We start from the raw sequence: 27136 nt of genomic DNA on the forward strand, positions 1-27136 counted from the left end.
CCTGACGAAAAAAATTGTTGAAACTGAAATACTCCGACATATACTGTAACTAACTCACAGTCCGGCTCTGTAGGCTCTGGATGATCCAGCCTAGGAGGGATGTGTTATGCCCAAAATTTGTTACTCTACATGCAGTTTTGGGTGGGGAAGCACGGCCCACAAACAAACTACAGCATACGTTTGGGATAATGACCCAACACGGTCACTATTAGACTACGTTAGGTTCAATAAACTCAATGGGGGAGATTTATCAAACATGGTGTAAAGTGAAACTGGCTCAGTTGCCCCTAGCAACCAATCAGATTCCACCTTTCATTTTCCAAAGAGTCTGTGAGGAATGAAAAGTGGAATCTGATTGGTTGCTAGGGGCAACTGAGCCAGTTTCACTCTACACCATGTTTGATAAATCTCCCCCAATGGGTCTACCTGGAGCCCATTAGAGATGTGTGCAGAAAGGTAATGTGAATGGGACCAGCACAGACAACTCATGGGTACTGTGTAATGCTAAATCCCCCCTGTGGTGGCGCTATAAGGGATTTAAGTGTCAGGTTCCTTCCTCAGATTGTAGCTGCTCATTCACAGTTCCACAGGAAGGTCAGCCAATCACCCGAGAGCCCTTTTTAGTTATTTTAATATTAAAGGGGTTATTCAGCGCTACAAAAACATGGCCACTTTCCCTCTACTGTTGTCTCCAGTTTGGGTGGGGTTATGAAACTCAGTTCCATTGAAGTAAATTGAGCTTAATTGCAAACCGCACCTGAACTGGAGACAACAGTAGGGGAAAAGTGGCCATGTTTTTGTAGCGCTGGATAACCCCTTTAAAAGGGTGTTCTAGGCCCTAAAAACTCTTGAAAGGATAGGTGATAAGTGTCTGATTGTAGGGGAAAAAAGGGGGGCTGGTGTCTGACCTCTAAGACCACTGTGATCTCCAGAACGGGGTCCTAACTCTCTTCAGTGGAGCAGTGAGTCAACACGTACTCCGTACACTGTCTATGGGGCATACACCCTGGGTGCTCAGTTTGTGATGGTTTTGTGGGTGGGGGCACCAAACCTGGGTCAGGGTATGCAGATGCAAGGTTGGTGCAATGAACTGAACCTCTTCTCTGAGTAGAAGAAAACAATGACAAATTGCAAAAAAATATTAAAAACATGCCCCCCCCCCCCCATTCTGTGTTATATTGCGCATTTCACTAGATCATTAAAGGGGTTGTTCACCAAAAATGTTTTTCTTTCAAATCAACTGGTGCCAGAAAGTACCAGAGATTTGTAACTTACTTCTATTAAAAAAATTCCAGTGCATATGAGCTGCTGTATGTCATGCAGGAAGTGGTGTATTCTTTCCAGTCTGACACAGTGCTCTCTGCTGCCACCTCTGTCCATGTCAGGAACTGTCCAGAGCAGGAGCAAATCCCCACAGAAAACTCCTCCCGCTCTCCAGACTGGGAAGAATACACCACTTCCTGCAGCAGCTGATAAGTATTTGAAGACTTGAGTTTTTGTAATAGAAGTAAATGACAAATTTCTGGCATCAGTTCATTTGAAAGCAATTTAAACGCTCTAACAATGCTTTGAAGGCCCAAATCAGAAATGGCGGACATGTGCCAAGAGAAGGTAGCCACGTCCTCAATAATCCACATTCCAAGCAGTCTTCATCGTGGTTTGAAGAGAATGGATAGGAAGTCTGATCAGACAACAAGGACATGCCATCCGTCTTATATGTCTCATCAGCCCTCATGTTTTTACTGATCCCCTTTTTCCAACTATCTAAGAAATGGAAACTCTGGCTCTCAGCTCATCTATTTAGCAGATGATCCATGGAATATCCTCCTTATCAGAGCATACCATAGTGTAGTGTAATGGGGTAATCTGCTCTGGACATGCATATGGTTATTAATAAGCTGTTGGTTCCCATAATGATGTTCTCTTATCTTGGCAGCAGGTGTTTAATTTATCTACAGCACCCCATCAGGAAGAATGAAGTATTACACGTGTCCTATTGAAATCAATGGTCAGGACCTGTAATGTACAGTAGTCCTCCAATGAATAGACACTTCGGGGAAGATTTATCAAACTTAGGCTAGGTTCACATCACAATTTTGCTATTCGTTTAATGTATCCGCTCAATGAAACAACAGATGCAAAAATGGATGGTAAAAACGGATGCTGTTGTTTTCCATTAACATTATTAAAAAAAAAAAAAAAAAAAAGGATCAAAACGGACACAAAAATATGGTTCACCACTTTTTTCTGTACGTTTTGCAAAACGGATACAGTGAGGCAGATTGCAAAATCGTGATGTAAACCTAGCCATAGTGTAAAGTGAAACTGGCTCAGTTGCCCCTAGCAACCAATCAGATTCCACCTTTCATTCCTCACAGACTCTTTGGAAAATGAAAGGTGGAATCTGATTGGTTGCTAGAGGCAACTGAGCCAGTTTCACTTTACACCATGTTTGATAAATCTCCCCGTCTATGTAGCCTTTCTTTGCACTGATACATAGACCATATAATCCGAGCCTTTTGCATCTCTTTGCAGGAGACAGGCTGCATTGTAACCCTATGGAGCCTGTCTCCTACAGCAAGCCCAAGAGTGCAGTGAGCTGGAGAGTGAAGCGCTCAGTTCTTCGCTTCTCCCAGCTTGTTCTAGACATCGATGTAGGCCAGAATACCCTGTCCCAACCTATCAAATCCATTCAAAAGTTTTTGCAAATGACAGGATGACTGTAATGGAAGACTCTGGGTGACATCTGTCAGTACTATTATAGGGGAAAATTTAGGTAAACCCACTTAATCATGGCTCACGAGAAATGACCGCATCACTGAAGTTGTCAGTAGTATCATAATATGGTTAAATGGTACACATCACCTTAAGAATCCTAAACTGGTATACTCTCTTGCTGCAACATATAAAGATCTCTTAATAAGCTTGTTGACCATTCAAACGCTGATCAGCTGAACTGTGAATACAGCTCTGGAGTATATTATACAGGCTATAACTTGGGGTAAGATAAGTAGTGTACAGATATTCAGCCTCGGAATGCAAAGAAGCAGAGATCTTGAAAGTGGTAAGGGACTGGAACATAAGGTTGGGTCTAGCCACTATGAGAAGCTTTAGGTCTCTTGGGCAACAACAAACAGACTCACAGTAGAAATAAAGAGACATAAATCTGGCAGAGATAAAAGGCAGAGCCTGGGATTGTGGCCAAGACTCCTGAGCTGTCACAATTCCTGAACCCTCTATAGTCAATGATATGAGCAGAGACTGGTTACAAGTGGTGACCACAAGGATGTGTTCTGGGTCCTGTTCTTTTTAATATGTTTGATAGTGACATAGGAGAAGGTTTGGTAGGTAAGGACAGTGACATAGGAGAAGGGTTGGTAGGTAAGGATAGTGACATAGGAGAAGGTTTGGAAGGTAAGGATAGTGACATAGGAGAAGGTTTGGTTGGTAAGGATAGTGATATAGGAGAAGGTTTGGTAGGTAAGCATAGTGATATAGGAGAAGGTTTGGAAGGTAAGGATAGTGACATAGGAGAAGGTTTGGTTGGTAAGGATAGTGATATAGGAGAAGGTTTGGTAGGTAAGGATAGTGATATAGGAGAAGGCTTGGTAGGTAAGGATAGTGACATAGGAGAAGGTTGGGTAGGTAAGCATAGTGACATAGGAGAAGGTTTGGTAGGTAAGGATAATGACATAGGAGAAGGTTTGGTAGGTAAGGACAGTGACGTAAGAGAAGGTTTGGTAGGTAAGGATAGTGACATAAGAGAAGGTTTGGTAGGTAAGGATAGTGACATAGGAGAAGGTTTGGTAGGTAAGGATAGTGTCATAGGAGAAGGTTTGGTAGGTAAGGATAGTGACATAGGAGAAGGTTTGGTAGGTAAGGATAGTGACATAGGAGAAGGTTGGGTAGGTAAGCATAATGACATAGGAGAAGGTTTGGTAGGTAAGGATAGTGACATAGGAGAAGGTTGGGTAGGTAAGGATAGTGACATAGGAGAAGGTTGGGTAGGTAAGCATAATGACATAGGAGAAGGTTTGGTAGGTAAGGACAGTGACATAGAAGAAGGTTTGGTAGGTAAGGATAGTGACATAGGAGAAGGTTTGGTAGGTAAGGATAGTGACATAGGAGAGGGTTTGGTAGGTAAGGATAGTGACTAGAGATGAGCGAACCGGGTTCGGGTTCGAGTCCATCCGAACCTGAACGATCGGCATTTAATTAGCAGCGGCTGCTGAACTTGGATAAAGCTCTAAGGTTGTCTGGAAAACATGGATACAGCCAATGACTACATCCATGATTTCCACATAGCCTTAGGGCTTTATCCAAGTTCACCAGCCACCGCTAATCAAATGCCGAAAGTTTGGGTTCGGATGGACTCGATCATGCTCGAGGTTCGCTCATCTCTAATAGTGACATAGGAGAAGGTTTGGTAGGTAAAGATAGCGATATTTCGTGGAGGTCAGTGGGACCCGGGAACAGCACAACTGAGGCACAGGGAGAGGTGAGTTTACTCACAGCCCCCTGCCAGCTGTTTTTGAATTTCATGGGACTTCCTCTTTAAACCTGCCTGGGATAAACACATATCTATCCTAACATAATATGAAAGTAATCACTAGAAGGGCGGACTAGATGGACCAGGGGGACTTTTTCTGCCAACAATCTTCTATGTTCCTAAATCTGTTTGCACAGGCCTGTTTTGCAAATAAAATATTCCCATCCGGATCCTCTGCCCCACTTGTGCCAGGGAGGTGGAGAGAGGGCGGGGAGCTGAGGAGAGGGCAGGACACTGAGAGGGCGGGGCGGCGGGTGCAGTTACACGCAGAGAGGCCATGGCCTCCACGTTTGCCACATTTGGAATACAGTAAGTGTACAGTATGTCTAGTATGTGTATGTAAATAATTGTATTTATATAGCGCCAACATATACCACAGCACTTTACAATTCTGGGGCTACATACATAGACAAAACCAGACAATATAGAGCATGGGTCTCCAAACTGTGGCCCTCCAGCTGTTGCGAAACCACAACTCCCATCATGCCTGGACAGCTAAAGCTTTAGATTTGGCTGTCCAGGCATGATGGGAAATGTAGTTTTGCAACAGCTGAAGGGCCGCAGTTTGGAGACCCATGATATAGAGTGTAACCATCAATTCAAACATGAAGTGTGAGGTTCCTGCTAACAGGAATGAATGCACAAATGTAATGAGTAGGGGTCTGTGTGCATGCACACATGTATATAGTGAGTGTATGGCCTAAGTACACATACTGCTATTATTTATCTGCCAGGGCTGGGTATTATTCCCACTTGCACAAAATATATTAGAAAGTTTAAGAACTTTTTATTGATGAATGATGATTTGTTATTTACATAAAACTCGAAAAACCTGTCAATGCTCAGCGGAATAATATCCTATGGAATTACCTTGCCTACAGTTGTGCAAGGGATCCGAACGGCAGCAATGACTCATAGTAATTACTAGCAAAGTAAGGAAGAGCCCCCTCCCCCCATCTCAGTTATTACTATGTTAAGGTGGGTAAATATCAATGTAAAGTGCTGGCCATAGTCTAGGATTTTAAAGAGGAAGTACAAAGATTTTTAGTTGTTTTTTTTTTTTTTTTAATCCGGCAGTGGCAGGGAGGGAAATGATAGCGAACAACTACTTACCTCTCCCTGTGCCTGCAAATTGCAAAGCCAGAATGTCTGGGACCCCCGGCGGAAAATACCCAACCTGGCTGATGGACAACCCCCTAAGCCAATCAGTGACTGGAGCGGCGTCCCGTCCCAGAGTGCCCTGCCATTTCCCAAAAAAACCTAAGGCCAGACTTCTTTTAATACTAGTAAGACTGGGTTCACACTGGAGATTTATCAAACATGGTGTAAAGTGAAACTGGCTCAGTTGCCCCTAGCAACCAATCAGATTCCACCTTTCATTCCTCACAGACTCTTTGGAAAATGAAAGGTGGAATCTGATTGGTTGCTAGGGGCAACTGAGCCAGTTTCACTTTACACCATGTTTGGTAAATCTCCCCCTATGTTTTTGCAATTCTTTTTTTTTTCTTTATCAGTTTTTTGCAAAAAAACGGATGAAAAATTGATGAAAAAAACGCATGCATTTGTGTGCATCCGTTTTTCCATTGACTTCCATTATAAAAAAAACAGATCAAATCGGATCTTTTTTTTTTAAATGGAAACAAAGCTACGTTTTTAAGTACGTTAAAAAAACGGATCCATTTTGAACGGATCAAAACGGATTCCCACAAATGCATCCGTGTTTTGCAAAAAAAATAAACTGATGAAAAAATGGATTGCAAAAACGTAGTGTGAACCCAGCCTTAAAGTCCTATTACACGGGACGATTATCGTGCGAAAAATCGTTATATCGTTCATATTTAAACGATAATCGTTCTGTGTAATTGCAGGCAACGATCGAATAAATCATCCGTGTGTCGTTGATCGTTGATTTAGAGCTGAACCTAAAATTATCGTTAATTGTTCGCTCTAATTCCACATTCGTTCCTCAAGTTCCGCATTTTTTCACTAATTGTTCATTGTTTTGCTGGGATCAGAAGGAATTAACGATCATAGAAACGATCTTAACTAACGACCATCGTTGTGTGTAATATGGTGAACGATTTCAGGTTAACGATAAACAATCTCGTTTGCGATCGTTTATCGTTAGTCGTTAAAAATCTCTCCGTGGGATAGGACACTAAGACTGTGAATTTGAGATGTCTCTCCTCGTAATGACCCAGCATTTACTTTGCTGGTAATGGAATCTGCTGCGGATCTGCCATGCAAATTTCCACGGGGTAAACGCGCAGTCAGTCTAATAATGTGTGTTTCCCCGTCCACAGTAAAGGAGTCCATGTTTAACTTTTTTTTTTTTTTTTTAATAGACTTCAGAACACTGAAATAAATTTTCGTTCGGCTGCCAACTGTTACATCATTTTTTCCTGTGAAACTTTTAAGAAACGTTCCGAGATGTTACAAGAAAGACGGCAAACAAGTCATGCCGGGATCTGTAAGCTCTCTGTGACCCAGACACCAAAGGTGTTGTTAGGATCTACATGACTGGTATACTTACCCCGGATCCGCCATAATAGGGAAACCAGTGAAGAATATGGATGATTTGGTAACAATGGGGCCTTTCCTGGGGCTGGGAACAAACATCGCTCCAGCTGTTGCAAAACTACAATTTCCATCATGCCTGGACAGCCTTTGGCTGTCCAGGCATGATGGGAATTGTAGTTTTGCAACAGCTGGAGGGTCAAAGGTTCCCCACCCCTGAATTAAAGTGTTGATTTCATTCCCAGCAACTTTTAACATGTACTCCAACATAACAGGGAAGAACTCAGACCGCATCCAATAGTGTCAATCTTCAATAAGGTTTATTCATAAAGCTACACATAGAATGAAGCGACGTTTCGACCCAGCAGTAAAGCAGATGTAAGGATCTAGGTGACCATAACAATGGCTGAATAGTGATGCCTAGATGGCCGGGTCAGAGAATCTCCAGAATGGCGGGCCTTGTGGGGTGTTCCTGGTATAGAGTGGTTAGTACCTACCAAAGTGCTCAAAGGAGGGAGTGAACCAGCGGTAGAATCCTAATGTGTCTGGTCCAGTTCCATAAAGGATCTGCTGTAAAGCAAATTGCTGAAAGTTCCTGCTTTGTGTCAGATCACATAGGGTATCCACGGTATGGAGGACCCATGCTGACCCAGGTCCACCAATGAAAATGTTTACAGTGGCCGCCTGGGCATCAGAGTTATCATGCGGATGGCCGAGTGCGTCACTTACCTGGGGAAGAGATGGCACCGGGAGGCATGATGGACAGAGGACAGGGGCAGTGTGATGAGCAATGGTTTACTGAAAATCTTGGCTCCTGGGAGACCAGACCCCCCTTTTATGGCAGGACCCCCTAATAGTAGTAGTCTCTTTCATCAGGATAAGGCCTCGACCACTATGTAAGGATCCTACCTATTATTAGGCAGGTGGTTTTAACATTAGGATTGATCCAAGGAGGGGTTTGGTGCCATAGCGGGTTATGTAATTTTTCTTGAAATGTGCAAGAAAAGATTAACACACTCATATAAGCTTGAGGGTCGTCCTAAGACAACAGCGAGGCTTCAGGACAAGCGGACAGAGTATAGAGTAGGAGTCTAAGTAGTGATGAGGGTGGTGGAAGTAGACGGCACTGGGAGATATTCCTTACTTAGGTAATTCTACATGCCCAATGGCTCCCATGTAATGCTTCATTTCCCCTGACAAAACCTGCTACCTGGTAACTAGACCCACAACTGTCAGTCAACTTTTCCAGCCACTCTGAGATTGATGAGGTTCTTAATGACAGAAAAAACACTTGAGGGTGCCTTCACACCTACCAGATTCGCTGCGGATTTGCAGCGAGATCCACTGCGGATCCTGTCCCATTCATCCCTATAGAGCACATACTCACAGCGGGATCGACATCCCGCTGTGGGTATATGCTTTAACACCCAGCCGCCCGCCGCTGAGAGCATACATTACCTGCTCGGCGATGCAACTGCATGTCAGGCTCCCGGCTCCGGTCCCACTCAGCCAATCAGTGGACGGCAGCACTGATTGGCTGAGTGGGACAGAAGCCGGGAGCCTCATATTAAGCCGCATCGCCGAGCAGGTAATGTATGCTCTCGGCGGCGGGCGGCTGGGTTTTAAAGCATATACTCACAGCGGGAAGTCAATCCCGCTGTGAGTATGTGCTCTATAGGGATGAATGGGACGGGATCCGCAGTGGATCTCGCTGCAAATCCGCAGCGGATCAGGTAGGTGTGAAGGCACGAGTATTCCACTCAAACATAACTTTTGATATGTTGCTGCCCATGGTGAGATTAACAATTCCTTCCATGCTGATTATCTATTCTGTTTCCTTCCCCCAGTTCTCAGCTGCCGCTTTCTGCTAAAAACACTAAAATCTGTGTGTGAGCTGTTCTCTCCGTCTCCCCCTCCTCCCCTCTCCCTTCTGAGACGGCTGATGTAAACAAGTCCCTTACTGGCTTTATCTGCAACACTGTAGCTTTTTTGTTATGCAGGGAGGATTAATGACAGTAAGTTATTTAGCAACTTGATCTCAGAATTCACCTGAACAGGAACCGAGCTGCAGTTAAGTGTTGCCACCACTACACAGCAGATGGAACAAACAGCTTCCAGCCCAGTTCCCTGTGTATCCTGTAGATGGCACATCAGAATATTTTGGAAAAAAAAAGGGTAAGGGTAGCATCAGACGTCACATTTATTATGGAATAAGGATGGAACACAATAAGGATGGAATACAATTATGGAACAGGATGAACAGGATAAACTATATGGTTGACTTTAGATCAACTATACATTAGACGATCATTGGCCAAACCCAGTGATTTCAGCAGGACTGGTACAACATCTAATGTGCATGGAGGTGTCCTGACTTTTCCATGATGACAGACCTCTGGGAAAGGAGCGTGGGGCATGCAGAGTCTCCATTATGTATGGCCTGCTCCTCCCTGGTCTTGGAGTGTCTACTGTACAGGGAAGTATGTCCTAGGAAATGATTTATGTAAGGCGCTGTACTTCGCTAATCCTTATCTCTGCTCGTGTTTCTGCTGATTAAGAATGAATGATAAGAGGAGAAAAAAATTTCCATCTGTCGTCACATTGAGAAATGTTCTTTTTTTTTTTCTTTTTTTTTCTTTAGCACTAAAGTCAATAGTAGGACAGATGTAAGCAGACACACACAGGAAACTGCATGTAAGGCTCTGTTCAAATCTGTACATCCATTGTATATGACCAATGTTTGTTTGTTTTTGCGACCCATTGTACAGTATGTGGAAAATGCCAATCTGCTGTATTTTTCTATGTAATACTGCTCCTATATACTATAATACTACTCCTATATACAAAACTATATAACTACTATAATACTGCTCCTATATACAAGAATATAACTACTATAATACTGCTCCTATATACAAGAATATAACTACTATAATGGCAAAAGCAGGCAGAACTGAAAAAAGTCCAAAGCACTCACCAGCAGGATACGGTCTTCACCGGTTTATTGAAAACACATCACAGGCGGGAGGGGAAGGTGGAACAGGTGCGGGAGCGGAGATAGACACAACAGTTTCACGCCGCAGCGCTTTGTCAAGTGAGGATACGTCACTGCCAGCATCAGCCGACCTTATATGCAAATTAGTAAGCACGTAACAGGTGAACAAAACAATATATAAACGTGTAAATAAATGAAAATAAGTAACAAATAATGTAGCACATATCTTACAGAAAGACGCTCCAGTCGTTCCTTTCATTTAACCCATTGGGGCCGGTGGCATCAAGTTCGGCGATCCATATCGCCTCCCTTCTCAGGAGTCTTTGATGCCTGTTACCACCGTGGTCTGCTACATCTATCCTCTCTAGACTCTCAAAAACTGACTTACCAGCCGAATGTACAAATCTCCTCGCCAAAGGCCTTAATTTGGGCCTAACTGAAGAATTTTCACCTACTATGTTTGACATTGATATCTTTAAGGGGATCCGTAAGATCAACCTAGCTAAACATTTCTGTAATAAATCTACTAACCCGCAGCAAACCAGTCTAACGACTCGATGTACCGTTGGCCCATTGGGCTTTCAAGTCCCTGCCAATTTTAGCAGTCAAGAGGCAGAATGCACCCGTATATTAGCAGATGCACCAACACCTATCTCCCATGATAGACCCGACCTCAGGGTGCCATTTAGAGGAGGGAGGAAATCCACCTATAGTCCCCAAGTTACACCTGGTGGCCCTATCGACACGTTCCAAAAATTTGTGGCTCGGGATGTTAAGGCCCTTGTGTACCCTAGGCACGTTCATAATCTGACAGCCTCAGAGATCAGAGCCCTTAGATGGCTCAAGAACCGTCCGGACTTAATCGTCAAAAGGGCGGATAAAGGAGGGGCGACTGTGGTGATGTCACGTAGCTATTACTATGAGGAGGCTAACAGACAGTTATTAGATCGCGTCACATACTCACCACTTAAGAAAAATCCAATGCCTAGAATCAACGAACAACTCCGTGTCCTCCTCCACAAGCACTGCAGCACAGGAGCCATCGACAAGCGCACGGCCGAGAAGCTGTTACCAACATCGCCTAGGGCGCCCAGGTGGTATTTCCTTCCCAAGGTCCATAAAAACCTGGACAGACCACCTGGGCGCCCGATAGTATCGGCGATCGGCTCTCCAACCGAGTACTTATCACAATATCTGGATTGGTCGCTTAGACCGTTATTGGTCGAGACCCCAGGGTACCTCAAGGACTCCGGGGATTTCATTACAGCGTTGGACTCTATGCACATTACTGAGGACTCCATTCTTGTCTCCATTGACGTCGAGAGCCTCTACACCCGCATCCCCCATGATGCGGGTGTAGAGGCGGTCGATTGGTTCAGTGGCAGATGTGATAAAACCCCCGAATATAGAGAATTTGCTAAGGAAGCTTTAATGTTTATTTTGCAGAATAATGTTTTTTTGTTCCAGGATCAGTGGTACGTGCAGGAGATCGGCACAGCGATGGGCACGCCGGTCTCCTGCACGTATGCTAATCTTTTTCTGGCTAAGCTGGAGAATGATCTCATATTTAATTCTCAAAACCCCTATATAAGGAATGTTAAGACATATTACAGATTTGTAGATGACATATTCATATTATGGGAGGGGAGTAAGGAAACCTTCCTGGATTTCGTGCAATTCCTTAATACTAACAACGGTATCAACATGTTCTTTACATGTAAAATAGGTGGCAAGTCACTGGAATTTCTAGATGTCCAAGTTGACATCAAAGGGGGTGATATAGTCACATCAGTCTTCAGAAAAAAGACGGCATGTAACTCTATATTACATTATACTAGCTCCCACCCCACGCCAGTCAAAAATTCTATACCCTATAGCCAGTTGGTACGTCTAAAAAGGGTCAACAATACTCAAGATCTGTATATCAAACAAGCCCAGGACCTGGAACACAGGTTGCTGGCTAGGGATTACCCCACTCACGTTATTAAAAAAGCAAGGAAAAAAGCGGATACACTCGTAAGGAAAGATCTATTAGTTCCCAAGTTACCTGAAACAGATCCACCTAGAAAGTTTACATTCGCATTTCAAAACTCACCACTTAATAACATCATTGCAAGCAGCATACATAAATATTGGCACATACTTGAGCAGGATGAGGATATTGGCGACATTGCCGCCGCTGGTCCCCTTATTACGTTCCGTAAAAATCGCACCATAGGTGATCTTCTGAATATGAACAACAACCAACAAAGAAAAACAGGTTGCGATTGGCTTACAGGTACACAACTGAAAGGGAACAAACGTTGCGGAACATGTAGATACTGTCCCCAGCTAATAGTGACTGACTGTATCACACTCAATCCAATAGAAAAAATCCGAAGCACTCGTTTTTTTAAATGCAAAAGTGTTCATAAATTTATTGACAGCGTGCAGGAGAGAAGCCAGGAAAATAACAATGATTTCATTAGCAAAATAATTATTGGATGCGAAGCGACTGTGGACGTTTCGATCCTATCCAGGACCTTTTTCAACGTCGCTGTGGGTATGTCTGGTGGGGGAGCGCTCCTGGCGCTATCCTAGGGCGTATCAAGCGCTGTGTGACACAGCGCTTGATACGCCCTAGGATAGCGCCAGGAGCGCTCCCCCACCAGACATACCCACAGCGACGTTGAAAAAGGTCCTGGATAGGATCGAAACGTCCACAGTCGCTTCGCATCCAATAATTATTTTGCTAATGAAATCATTGTTATTTTCCTGGCTTCTCTCCTGCACGCTGTCAATAAATTTATGAACACTTTTGCATTTAAAAAAACGAGTGCTTCGGATTTTTTCTATTGGACTATGTGTGGATGAAAACATCCGTCCGTTATTAGCACCAAGTATTCCTGCTGTGCACCCCTATTTCTTCTAAACTGTATCACACTCAATGGCATTGATTGTCAGGTTAAAAGTCTCATCACATGTAGATCGGCGTTCATTGTGTACGCCATTGTCTGCCCATGCAACAGGTTTTACGTAGGCAAAACTAAGAGACCATTGTGGACCCGCTACAAGGAGCACGTTTACTCAATAAAGACGGGGAAAGGAGTCCCCCGACTGATTGATCATGTGAACAGTGCACACGCAGGAGACACTAATTGCCTGCGGTTCCTGGGTCTAGAGAGGATAGATGTAGCAGACCACGGTGGTAACAGGCATCAAAGACTCCTGAGAAGGGAGGCGATATGGATCGCCGAACTTGATGCCACCGGCCCCAATGGGTTAAATGAAAGGAACGACTGGAGCGTCTTTCTGTAAGATATGTGCTACATTATTTGTTACTTATTTTCATTTATTTACACGTTTATATATTGTTTTGTTCACCTGTTACGTGCTTACTAATTTGCATATAAGGTCGGCTGATGCCGGCAGTGACGTATCCTCACTTGACAAAGCGCTGCGGCGTGAAACTGTTGTGTCTATCTCCGCTCCCGCACCTGTTCCACCTTCCCCTCCCGCCTGTGATGTGTTTTCAATAAACCGGTGAAGACCGTATCCTGCTGGTGAGTGCTTTGGACTTTTTTCAGTTCTGCCTGCTTTTGCCATATTTAGTCTCATACTTCACCGCTGCACCCCAGTTTTCGGCTCACCAGAACACTTGGTCCTAAACTCACTGACTGTCATTGAAGCCGTTTATACCTCTAGTGCGGGCTCTGTTTTCTACTGACTTGTCCATAACTACTATAATACTGCCCCTATATACAAGAATATAACTACTATAATATTGCTCCTATATACAAGAATATAACTACTATAATACTGCACCTATATACAAGAATATAACTACTATAATACTGCCCCCTATATACATGAATATAATGACTAAAATACTGCTCCTATATACAAGAATATAACTACTATAATATGGACCGGGAGAAAAAGGAGCGTTGCACCTCACACCTATGGCTGACACTAATGCCACTTGGTTTTTAAAATAGGCCTAGCAGCATTTGTATCAGCCATAAGTGGGATGTGCAGCTGCTCCTTTCTCTCCATGTCCTATTTTATAACTACTATAATACTTCCCATATATACAAGAATATAACTACTATAATACTGCTCCTATGTACAAGAATATAACTACTATAATACTGCCTCCTATATACAAGAATATAACTACTATAATACTGCCCTTATATACAAGAATATAACTACTATAATACTGCCTTATATATACAGGAATATAACTACTATAACACTGCACCTATGTACAAGAATATAACTACTATAATACTGCTCCTATGTACAAGAATATAACTACTATAATACTGTTCCTATACACAAAAATATAACTACTATAATACTGCTCCTATATACAGGAATATAACTACTATAATACTGCTCCTATATACAAGAATATAACTACTATAATACTGCCTTATATATACAGGAATATAACTACTATAACACTGCACCTATGTACAAGAATATAACTACTATAATACTGCTCCTATATACAAAAATATAACTACTATAATACTGCTCCTATATACAAGGATATAACTACTATAATACTGCTCCTATATACAAGAATATAACTACTATAATACTGCTCCTATATACAAGAATATAACTCCTATAATACTACTCCTATATACAAGAATATAACTCCTATAATACTGCTCTTATATAGAAGAATATAACTACTATAATGCGGTTCAGGGAAGAAACAGAGTGCTGCACCTCACACCTATGGCTGATACTAGTGCCGCTTGGCTAAATAAAAAACACATCAGAATTTTGTGTATGAATTGATCAAGCCATACTGCCCCATGTACCTCGTGCCGGTATCTGATACACATGGGTCCCTACACTAAGTCCACACCGTGCCAGTCAGTGGCCACCAACCCCGCAGGCGTGCACAGCCAGGGAACGGGGGCCATGGGACGGCCCTGCGACCCCCATGCCACAGGACCAGACCCAAAAACACCACACCAGAACCCGGCCAGCACCGCCGGCGGAGAAGGTCGCCCCCAAGCAGCACAAGTCTGGATAAGGTATTGCGCTCACCATAGCTGCAGCAAACAGAATGGGAAAAAACAGGAGGGATTAAAACCATGTGCACTCAGGTGTCTCCTGCTAATTGCGGTCATGTGGGTCTCACCAGGAGGAGTGCAATACACGGAGAAAAGAGAGAAACAAAATGCGGTTCAGGGAAGAAACAGAGTGCTGCACCTCACACCTATGGCTGATACTAGTGCCGCTTGGCTAAATAAATAACACATCAGAATTTTGTGTATGAATTGATCAAGCCATACTGCCCCATGTACCTCGTGCCGGTATCTGATACACATGGGTCCCTACACTAAGTCCACACTGTGCCAGTCAGTGGCCACCAACCCCGCAGGCGTGCACAGCCAGGGAACGGGGGCCATGGGACGGCCCTGCGACCCCCATGCCACAGGACCAGACCCAAAAACACCACACCAGAACCCGGCCAGCACCGCCGGCGGAGAAGGTCGCCCCCAAGCAGCACAAGTCTGGATAAGGTATTGCGCTCACCATAGCTGCAGCAAACAGAATGGGAAAAAACAGGAGGGATTAAAACCATGTGCACTCAGGTGTCTCCTGCTAATTGCGGTCATGTGGGTCTCACCAGGAGGAGTGCAATACACGGAGAAAAGAGAGAAACAAAATGCGGTTTAGGGAAGAAACAGCCATGCACAGCCATGCACAGCCATGGCCCCCGTTCCCTGGCTGTGCACGCCTGCGGGGTTGGTGGCCACTGACTGGCACGGTGTGGACTTAGTGTAGGGACCCATGTGTATCAGATACCGGCACGAGGTACATGGGGCAGTATGGCTTGATCAATTCATACACAAAATTCTGATGTGTTTTTTATTTAGCCAAGCGGCACTAGTATCATAGTATCAGCCATAGGTGTGAGGTGCAGCACTCTGTTTCTTCCCTGAACCGCATTTTGTTTCTCTCTTTTCTCCGTGTATTGCACTCCTCCTGGTGAGACCCACATGACCGCAATTAGCAGGAGACACCTGAGTGCACATGGTTTTAATCCCTCCTGTTTTTTCCCATTCTGTTTGCTGCAGCTATGGTGAGCGCAATACCTTATCCAGACTTGTGCTGCTTGGGGGCGACCTTCTCCGCCGGCGGTGCTGGCCGGGTTCTGGTGTGGTGTTTTTGGGTCTGGTCCTGTGGCATGGGGGTCGCAGGGCCGTCCCATGGCCCCCGTTCCCTGGCTGTGCACGCCTGCGGGGTTGGTGGTCACTGACCAGCACGGTGTGGACTTAGTGTAGGGACCCATGTGTATCAGATACCGGCACGAGGTACATGGGGCAGTATGGCTTGATCAATTCATACACAAAATTCTGATGTGTTTTTTATTTAGCCAAGCGGCACTAGTATCAGCCATAGGTGTGAGGTGCAGCACTCTGTTTCTTCCCTGAACCGCATAACTATTATAATACTGCCCCCTATATACAAAAATATAACTACTATAATACAGCTCCTATATACAAGAATATAACTACTATAATACTGCCTCATATATACAAGAATATAACTACTATAATACTGCTCCTATATACAAGAATATAACTACTATAATACTGCTCCCTATATACAGGAATATAACTAATATAATACTGCTCCTATATACAAGAATATAACTACTATAATACTGCTCCCTATATACAAGAATACAACAACTATAATACTGCTCCTACAGTATATACAAGAATATAACTACTATAATACTGCTCCTACAGTATATACAAGAATATAACTACTATAATACTGCTCCTACAGTATATACAAGAATATAACTACTATAATACTGCTCCTATATACAATAATATAACTACTATAATACAGACCTAGAGAAAAAGGAGCTGCTGCACCTCGCACCCATGGCTTGCATTAGTGCCTCTCGGCTATATTTAAAAATCAACACCAGGATGTTGGTATATAATTTGATCAAACCATATTGCCTCATGTACCGCGTGCAGGTCTTCTGGCTCAAATGAGTCACGCCAACCGGCACAGTGTTGTTTTAGCGTAGGGACTCGTGTGCCAGAAGACCTGCACGCGGAACATGAGGCAATATGGTTTGATCAAATTATATACCAACATCCTGGTGTTGATTTTTAGGTATAGGTGAGAGGCACTAATGCAAGCCATGAGTGTAAGGTGCAGCAACTCCTTTTTCTCTAGGTCTGTATTTTATATGTTCTCTTCTTTCTAGCTACTCCGCCCTTTAAGACCCATGTGACCCCAATCAGCAGGAAGCACCTGTGCACATATGGTAAGTACGTCCTCCTTCTCCCATTCTACCTGCTGGTGCATTAGTAAGTAGTAACACCTTGTTCACACTTGTGTTGCTTGGCGGATGCCTTCTCCACCAGCGCCTGTGGGGTTTGGGGGGGGCCCAGTTGTTTGGTCCTGTGACACTGGGGTTGCAGGGCCATTCTGTGCCCCTCCCCCCTCCTTTGTTGTTGCTTCCTTTGCAAGGTTAGCGGTTGCTGACCGACACAGTGTTGTTTTAGTATAGAGACTAACGTGTGCCAGAAGACCTGCACGCGGTACATGAGGCAATATGGTTTGATCAAATTATATACCAACATTATGGCGTTAGTTTTTAAATATAGCTAATAGGCACTAATGCAAGCCATGGGTGTGATGTTCAGCACCTCCTTTTTCACTAGATCTGTATAACTACTATAATACTGCCCCCAATATTGGTATGCTATGACTGCATTTGAACTATATATGAGACACAGCCACTATAATAAGGTTTGGATACTATAATCACAATATACAGTTATGGAGAAAAAATACCTGTTGTGTTCAAGATGTAATATGTGTTTCTTGCCTTCTGCATGGATGACGTAGGAAAGACCCTAGAAAATACAAGTATGGCGTTACCCAGCTCTTATATTATCTACAGATATGTCACATAGACAAGCAAAGAGGGTGGTCTGCTTCACAGGGACTCTGTTAGCTGTAATTCACATTTGAAACTGCTGACAGTGTTAGATAGCTGTCAGGTCAAGGAGACACCTGGTACCATTCATATATCCATCTGCACTTCCAGAATGTAGAAAATGTATTTAATTCTCTAGTGTAAAGTGTCAGAGAGGTGTGCCCAAACTCCTGATCTGCTGCAAGCTGTAACACCTCCTCGCTCCCCCTCTCATCCCTGACCCTGCTGGCTTGATTGACAGTCAGATGCAAGCAGGGTCAGGAAAGGGAAGGGAGGGGGTGATACAGTTTGCAGCAGATCAGGAGCTAAAGCCTCTCTGACACTTAACTGGAGAAAAAAGAAAATTTTTCTACTTTCTGGGTGTGTGAATGGACGCTATGACACTGTACATTCTACTCAGGATTCTGGAGAAAAAATGGGGAGGAGGGGAATATGGGTCCAATTACACGTAAATGAGCGCCGAGCTGCAAGAAACAGCCACTAATATACTGAGCAATTACACGGGCCGACTACCTGGCAGCATGGTTAGCGATGTCCGTGCAATCCTTGCTTTACGTTTAAAATAATAAAGTATTAACTAACCTTACCACATTCCCGCGTGTCCTCAGGCCCTCCCCGCTGTCGGAAGCTCTGCTCTGTTCCGGTCTCTGCATTGACAGGCAACGGCCAGTGATTGGAACAGAAGGACACCAGAGAAGGCCCGAGGACACCAGGGATCATGGGAAGGTAATACTTTATTATGGTATACTACAATCATCAGCCGCGCATCAAGACGTAGCGATGCGCGCCCAATGCCCGATGATTTTAGGTCTGGACCTAAAGAAACCATCAGCCGATGATCGTTTAATTGGCTGATCATTCTCTTTATTACTATATGTGATATAAATTCTATACACTGTGGGGTGTGTCCCGTATTAACAAGCAAGGTAATATGTGGGGGGTTATGGTTAGACTAATGCCCCTATTCCACGAGTCGTTTGGAGGAGCAAACGAGCGCCATTAGCGCTCGTTTGCGCCTCGTTCCCCGCTCGCTGCCGCCGCTATTCAACGCGGCTGCAGCGAGCGGGTGAGTGCGGGAGGGGCTGCTCGGAGGATCGCTGATCGTCCGGGCAGCCCATAGGATATAGCAGCGTCTGCTGCCGACGCTCCTATTCAACGGAGTGACGGCAGCAGATCGCTGCTATATCAGTCGCTTGTTTTTCAACATGAACGATGTCGGCTGATCGTTGCACTCTATTCCACGGGACGAATATCGTTCGTAGCGGCCGATATCGGCCGAATACGAACGATATTGCTCCTTTAAACAACCCGTGGAATAGGGGCTTAAGTTCTCCAGGAGCAAATGGATGGGGCCATTGGGTCGGTGAACAAGGTGCCCTAAAGGAGTAAAAAATTGTGGCTTGCTTCCTTCCTTTCAGAAACAGCACCACCCTTGTCTTCAGTTTGTGTTGGATATTACAACTCAACTCCATACAGCTCAATCATAATGTATGAGCAGCCAGAAGACTATCGTACTTACCTCCTTCAAGGAGCCAGATGCGTCTCTTCTTAGCCGGGTCAGTTTTTGGGGAATTATAATTTCATAGGAATTAAGAAAGGATGATGGATCCAGACCTGGCGAGAGAGGAAAGCACAGATAATGTATATTAGAGCCCAAGGAACATATGATGCTTAAAGGGGGAATCCAATTTTATACAATTAAAGCATATCTATTCTAGATTTTCAAGTAAATGGAAATCTTTGTTGTTTACACCCGTCGGCTCAGGGGCCTAACTAGAAATGGCTGGGTCCCATAACAAACTTTTGATTGAGCCCCTTTCCGACTAACCACTAAGCTGTCAAGTCTACTCATAAATGCAAGTGCTCTTCAGGAGTGCTTGCAGTTAAAGGGACACTTGCAGATCCCGTTAGGCTTGCTTAGCCACCTGGTGCTGCAAATCATGACAGCTCAGAGATCCCAGAGTACTGCAGGAGCAGGTATCGGGGCCCCCTGATGCAGTGGGCCCCATAGCAGCTGCTATGGCTGCTATAGTGGTAGTTATGCCCCTGTGTCAGCTGTACTACTACATGGCGGCAATTCAGAGGAACGTCTGGCAGAGCACTTCTCCGCTCTGGGGCTGCTTCTCTACAATTCACAAATACTAGGGGGGGAGATTTATCAAACAAGGTGTAAAGTAGAACTGGCTCAGTTGCCCCTAGCAACCAATCAGATTCCACCTTTCATTTTCCAAAGAGTCTGCAAGGAATGAAAGGTGGAATCTGATTGGTTGCTAGGGGCAACTGAGCCAGCTCTACTTTACACCAGTTGGATAAATCTCCCCCTAGGTGTTAGGGTACTCGAAAAAGTGCTGATGCATGTGTGTTACAATGGTCTGTAGGGGTCTCAGCACAACGGTCACTATGAAATGGCGAGAGATGATGTACAAAAAAAAAAAATAAACTACTTTACATATTGTGATCAACCAGCCTGATATAAGAACGAGGTGGCACCCTCTGCTGTGGCGGGTGGTTACGGGCCCCTTTGCCTTAGTATATTTATAATCCAATATAATGTATGCCAGAAGTTTCGCCCCTCACCCAGTGACCACCAGAGCTCCTGTCACCCACCACAAAGCTGAATCACCCAAAATAGTCTGACGGCTCGGGGCCATGTGCGGGTCTGCTGACAGCTGTGATGGTGCTCATGTCCGCTCGCTGCAGCCAGAGGAAACATCTAGGATGTGATAACCAGTGGCCCGCGCTGCTGACTCTGCTATACCAACTCCAAAGAACGGATGAAGGTGACAACACAACTGGAATCTAATCGGGCCCAAAGCGAGGAAGTGGAAATGGACTATTTTTAAAAAGTCCAGATCCTACAGTGATCAGTAGAGGGGAATATTACTTAGAGGGTGCTCACCTAGCCTTGAACTCTCTTTCTAGCCACATCTTAGGCCTCATTGCTAAAAACACATCACATTACTTAGAAGTGCGGTTCAGTGCTAATCCGGACTGGCCAGTTGTGTAACGTTGTAAGACCCCAAACCACGGGCCCTCGTGACTAACACCCGGCACAAGTAATCCTTTCAGGCTCTTGCAGTCGCGGAAATACTTAAATAAGTTATTTTCCCTCAGTCTGGAAAAGAGCAGACGAGTCTGTTACGAAAGCCAGCGACGGGCAGGACAAGGGGAAAAATAAACTTCAGGTCGTAATCCTGCGGTGCCAACCATAGAGGGACGCTGCTGGTGCCAAGACGTACCTGCACTGCTGAGTTGTCCTACTTCTCGCTGTGGACTATTTATAGATGGAGGCACGTTCTGCCTCCAGTCTACAACCACAATATACGTCCAACGCAGGACATAGACATTCACATTATTGCTACAGTCTTGATGTAGGCCACAACAAAATGCTCTATTGTCCCTGGAACCTCCGTCACTAGGGGGGGGGGGGGGGGGGGGGGGGGAAGGCCTTGTTTCCCCAAAATTTCCCTATTAATAGGGAAAGAATCCAGCCATGTCTGGCCTGTAGACTTTTATTGCAATACTTCTACTATTAGATTGGACCCCTGAATCTGACCATGATCTTGACCTCAACATTGTTGCCTTGTACTTTGCAATGTCCATCTGGTACCTGTTCTACCCTCGTCTCTGCCCTTTAGCCCCAAGTACTTGTGTACACTAACCTAATCTCGTGATCGGATACATCCTGACCGATCTCCTGGTGATCCACTTGGCTTCATTCCTCATCCATGAAACAACAAAGACCAGCTTAGAGCAGAGTTGGGGAACAGTTAGCTCTCCAGCTGTTGCAAAACTACAATTTCCATCATGTCTCTGGACGGGCATGATAGGAATTGTAGTTTTGCAGAAGCTGGAGATCCAAAGGTGCACCATCCCTGACTTCGAGAGTCCAAATTTCACCATATAATGGGAATCTTGACTGAGAGAAGAGTAATGTTTATAGATAGGGAAATTGTTAAAAGGTATAAGAAGACTTCGGACGTTCATGCTCCACTGGGAAAAAGTGAAGGAATAGAGCTTGTTCTCTGGTGCCACCCTCAAGAACAAACATCAGTTCCACAACAACGTGGTCCTGCGAGGTTCTTGAAGATAAGAAGGTATGAATACACGCTGACCCTATAGGGTCTAACCACATTCTAAAAAAAGGGCCCACATGTTGGTTGAATCTGCCGATGTTGGCAAAACCAGCCCACGATCTTTTGTATATAGGAGTGTGTGGACACATAGTATTTTGATCAATATAAGCTCAGCCCAGAAGTAGATCCAAGTATCCATAGTTTTTTTTTCAGTCGGATCCACCTCTTATTTTTGCCATAAATGCTGACCAAAATACACGCCGTACGTGACAGATGATACAGGGGTAAAGACGGATGAGGCATGTCAAATTTGACCATCAAATCCCTAGAGATGAGGTGTTGCCGAAGGTGTCTGGCAGCGACCTGCTTCCCTCACCCAATTAGCTGATCCGAGAAAGCATGTGCGGGCATGAGAACGAACGGCTACTGGGTGAATAAACATTCAGAAAAACCTATTTAGTGTGCATGGTCACCTTGAGATCACTTCCTATAGGCTATGTATTTTTTGACATCTGGTATTTTTCGGATTTAAAAATCAGCAAAATTTTGAATCTAAATTTACCCATACCGATAACTGTATATGATCTAGATACGTATATAGATGTACAACTATTGCTGTATGTGGAGAATGTAGTGTTATTCTTAGTCCTCTATCTTAGACTTTACTTCCCATATCATTTTCTGGAGAACATGACTCATGTAATGTTCAGGATTTAGTCACCACTACAGGAATACCGGCCCACATACAGTCACATGGAGTCACAGTGACCATTGTTGTCATACTAAAGATCACTTTGAGGTCAAAGGTTTGTGATTTGTGCCCACGTTGTAAGTGACTCCATCCATATTCATAACAGGTCATTGTGCCGTTTTGCCTTGTTTTTAATTTTTTTAAGAACCCTTGTTTTTTAGGGTGCCGATAGCAGTCCGATCAATGCTGTAAATGAGCGCCGATCTGCTAGATTTACTGGGCCTATTACACAGCCTGATAATCGTTTAGCAAGGGCTGCATGGACATCGTTAGCGATGTCTGGGCAACCTTTGCCTAAACAGTTTTTTCCATTACCTATCCACTATCCAGGGTTCCTCCTGCACTCTGCATACTTCCTCTCTGGTACCGCACGCTGCAGCTTCAGAGCCGCCGGTCAGAGCTAACAGGCCACTCAGCCAATCACTGGCTGTGACTGCTACAGCCAGCAATCGGCTGAGATGAGACAGTCCGCTCTGAAGCTGCAGTGCGCAAGACTGGGGAGGAAGTATTCAGAGTGCAGGAGGAGCCCTGGATAGTGGATAGGTAATGTAAAAACTGTTTGCAGAATCGTCAGCCGCCGGCTGTACATCACTATTACACGTAGCGATGCGTGGTCGATGACCGGTCATTTTGGGTAAGGGCCTAAAGAAACGATCAGCCATTGCCACTTCCGAGACACTTCAGCGACAGCCTGCTCAGCCAATCGCTGACCAAAAGGGGACAGTGCCACGGCCAGTGATTGGCTGAGCGGGCTGTCACTGCCAAGATGAGTTTGTCTCTGAAATGGAGGTGGCTGTGGCCAGTGGGGGACACCAGGGGAGCGTGGAGTGTACTGCTCCGGCGTTTTCTTAAAAACTATTTTTACCTATGGTCTGACAGTGTCACTGTGGCGATCTGTGTCATTACCTCCGCCCTGCTCTCCAACCAATGCAGTATCCTCTGGCCACCTGTCTCCTCTGGCTGTCAATCACTCTGGAGGAGGCGGGTGCCAGCCTGAAGGTACAGCTTTCTCATGTAATCGTCAATGGGAAACTGGCATGTTCCCTTTAAGATGTCTCAAACCATGACTAGGGAATTAATAGGCCAAGTCAGGACCCATCTGTGCCTGATTCCTGCAGAGAGGACTAGCCGGGAGACTAATACTAATATTTCTCCTTGGAAGGAGCATCATAAAAGTGCGTGAGGAAGTTTTCTCTCTTGTATTATTGCGTCCCCAGTCATGTGCTGAGGCTACTCACAGGGACAGAAACACTGGATACCTCTAAACGGCGGCACAAGAAAGTAAAAATTATTAATTCAAAAACTTTTTAAAACATGATTTTTCCCGTTCATACAAGGCATTTTCTCAGCCACAAAATCCTTTATCTAAGGTGAAGGATCCTCATGCGGCGGCGGTGTTCACCCACTGAACGAGAAGCAGTAAATTCCTCCCTTATCTGCCAGGGCTCAATGACGGCCATTATGGGGCTGAGGACTATCTCAGCTCTCTTCAGGGAAGCGCTAACAGACAAGGTCAAGCAGATAAAAGAGCCATTGTCCACACAAGACCCGACCCCACTCCTATGGGGGGAATCGTCGGCCCACCCTGTCCTACAATAACAGCTGCTGGAAGAATGTGAAATCCCTGGCTTGTAATAACTAAACAGAATCATTTCTCCATCTGTGAAGATAATCCAAATGTACTGAGTAAACTCAGCCGAGTGAAAGACGCTCGCTCAACAAGCAGGACAGCCAGCCAGTCCATATGTCACTGTGCCATGCAGCAAGTCTTGGCCTGCGGGGGCATTAGGCATTGTGAGACACATGGTTTTCCAGGTTGTCAAACTTATCACCAATGACCGTGATAGCAGAAATGCTATAGTAGATATAGAGAGGACATGCAGAGGCGTAACAGTTAAGCATGGGGCCCATCTCCACCATGACCACCTTCACTCCATAACATGACAACATTAGGATTTTCTTAGTCTCTCTTGTACAGATGATGCAGAATGTGACGTCACAGTACAGGGATAATACACAGTGACGTCACAGTACAGGGATAATACACACAGTGACGTCACAGTACAGGGATAATACACAGTGATGTCACAGTACAGGGATAATACACACAGTGATGTCACAGTACAGGGATACTACACACAGTGATGTCACAGTACAGGGATACTACACACAGTGATGTCACAGTACAGGGATACTACACACAGTGATGTCACAGTACAGGGATACTACACACAGTGATGTCACAGTACAGGGATAATACACACAGTGATGTCACAGTACAGGGATAATACACACAGTGATGTCACAGTACAGGGATAATACACACAGTGATGTCACAGTACCGGGATAATACACACAGTGATGTCACAGTACAGGGATACTACACACAGTGATGTCACAGTACAGGGATACTACACACAGTGATGTCACAGTACAGGGATACTACACACAGTGATGTCACAGTACCGGGATAATACACAGTGATGTCACAGTACAGGGATAATACACACAGTGATGTCACAGTACAGGGATAATACACACAGTGATGTCACAGTACCGGGATAATACACACAGTGATGTCACAGTACAGGGATACTACACACAGTGATGTCACAGTACAGGGATAATACACACAGTGATGTCACAGTACAGGGATACTACACACAGTGATGTCACAGTACAGGGATAATACACACAGTGATGTCACAGTACAGGGATAATACACAGTGATGTCACAGTACAGGGATACTACACACAGTGATGTCACAGTACAGGGATAATACACACAGTGATGTCACAGTAGAGGTATAATGTATACATTACACTGCTCACAGCACAGGAACAGCGAGGAGGGTAAGACACATACCTGCATCCTCAGCGCCCTGTGTGCAATGGGGGCTATCACCAGGTTAGATTCAGCTAACTTTCTGATAGTTCCCCTTTAACATGCTGCCATATTCTATATTTTACCAGTACGCCATATTCTATATTCTACCAGTACGCCATATTCTACCAGTACGCCATTTTACATAATCCCCTTTACACCTACAGTCACTCTCCTTCGCAGTAGCTGAATACAATCTGCTTATCTACGTTATTCATCATTTCAGGTCACAGGTAGAGATACATCTCTGCCCACTGCCATGCCTATGTGTGACTGGTACACTAGCCGCCTCCTGTATAAGACTTTGGGCACAGTTAGTTGATTTTTATCAGGAATGGTATGAGAACTATACTGCAATGTGAGTATTAGTCACATGGTACTTAAAGTCAGAATGTCCGCCATCCCTACAGGAACATTCAGTGCCGATGATACAAAGGTCACAAAAACTGTAAACAACTGTATAACAAGTGTGTGTGACTCCATATACCATTGAGTGTGGACGTGTAGCTGTTATAGGGTCCTTAGTCCCATCCCCTCTTACAGGGTGGCGAGAACCTGTGCTGGACACTCCAGAGACAGGATGAGGGATGAGGAGAAGGCCCTTGGGTTATGGGGTTAGATCATAAGTGGTCCATATTTATGTACCCTATCAGGGAATTCTAGGTTACTAGACACTGGTTCTGAGGTCAGGATCCCGATCTCTTGACCAGAGTGGAGACTGGCTACAAAGAGCATCTCTCTCCTGTCCCATCCTGTATCACCCAGATAACCCATTCATTTGAATGGACACTATGTAATGCTTAAGGGGACCTGCCACCCTGACACCTGGGGCAGAACCTACCAGACTACTACTGCCTATTATAACAGGACCCTTCCAAAAAGTGGGTTTGCTTACAGTACAGAACCTCTTTAAGGAATGATTTAAAAAACATGGCCACTTTCTTTCAGAAACTGTACTGCTCTTGTTCTCAGTTTACATGAGGTACTGCAGCTCAATTCTGGGGGTTTTTCTTTTTGGAGTCAGCAAGTTATATAAATTTGTAATTTACTTCTATTTATAAATCTCAAGTCTTCCAGTACTTATCAGTTGCTGCATGTCCTACAGGAAGTGGTGTATTCTTTCCAGCGTTACATAGTGCTCTCTTCTGCCACCTCTGTCCATGTCAGGAACGGTCCAGAGCCAAATCCCCATAGAAAACCTCTCCTGCTCTGAACAGTTCCTGACATGGACAGAGATGGCAGCAGAGAGCACTGTGTCAGACTGGAAAGAATACACCACTTCCTGCAGGACATACAGCAGCTGATTAGTATGGGAAGACTTGAGATTTTTAAATAGAAGATAATTACAAATCTATATAACTTTCTGACACCAGTTGGTGTTGGCGA

At 44.6% G+C, this 27136-nt stretch overlaps 1 protein-coding gene and 1 long non-coding RNA gene across 2 annotated transcripts in view; one reads left to right on the forward strand and one right to left on the reverse strand.

Moving 5' to 3' along the window:
- The window catches only part of ADAM9 (ADAM metallopeptidase domain 9), an 87460-nt gene that overhangs the window by 44016 nt on the left and 16308 nt on the right, over positions 1–27136 (reverse strand). The window contains exons 2-3 of the mRNA XM_069945243.1: positions 19559–19653; positions 17895–17956 (exon numbers count right to left, since the gene is read on the reverse strand). Coding sequence (XP_069801344.1) covers positions 17895–17956; positions 19559–19653 — 157 coding nt within the window. The remainder of the gene's footprint in view (positions 1–17894; positions 17957–19558; positions 19654–27136) is intronic.
- On the forward strand, positions 17310–19712 carry LOC138767627 (uncharacterized). The gene is made up of 3 exons (XR_011358820.1): positions 17310–17361; positions 18648–18765; positions 19458–19712. It is a non-coding gene; the product is annotated as an uncharacterized lncRNA (long non-coding RNA).

This window comes from Dendropsophus ebraccatus, chromosome 1 (assembly GCF_027789765.1).
Source record: "Dendropsophus ebraccatus isolate aDenEbr1 chromosome 1, aDenEbr1.pat, whole genome shotgun sequence".
NCBI lineage: Eukaryota > Metazoa > Chordata > Amphibia > Anura > Hylidae > Dendropsophus > Dendropsophus ebraccatus.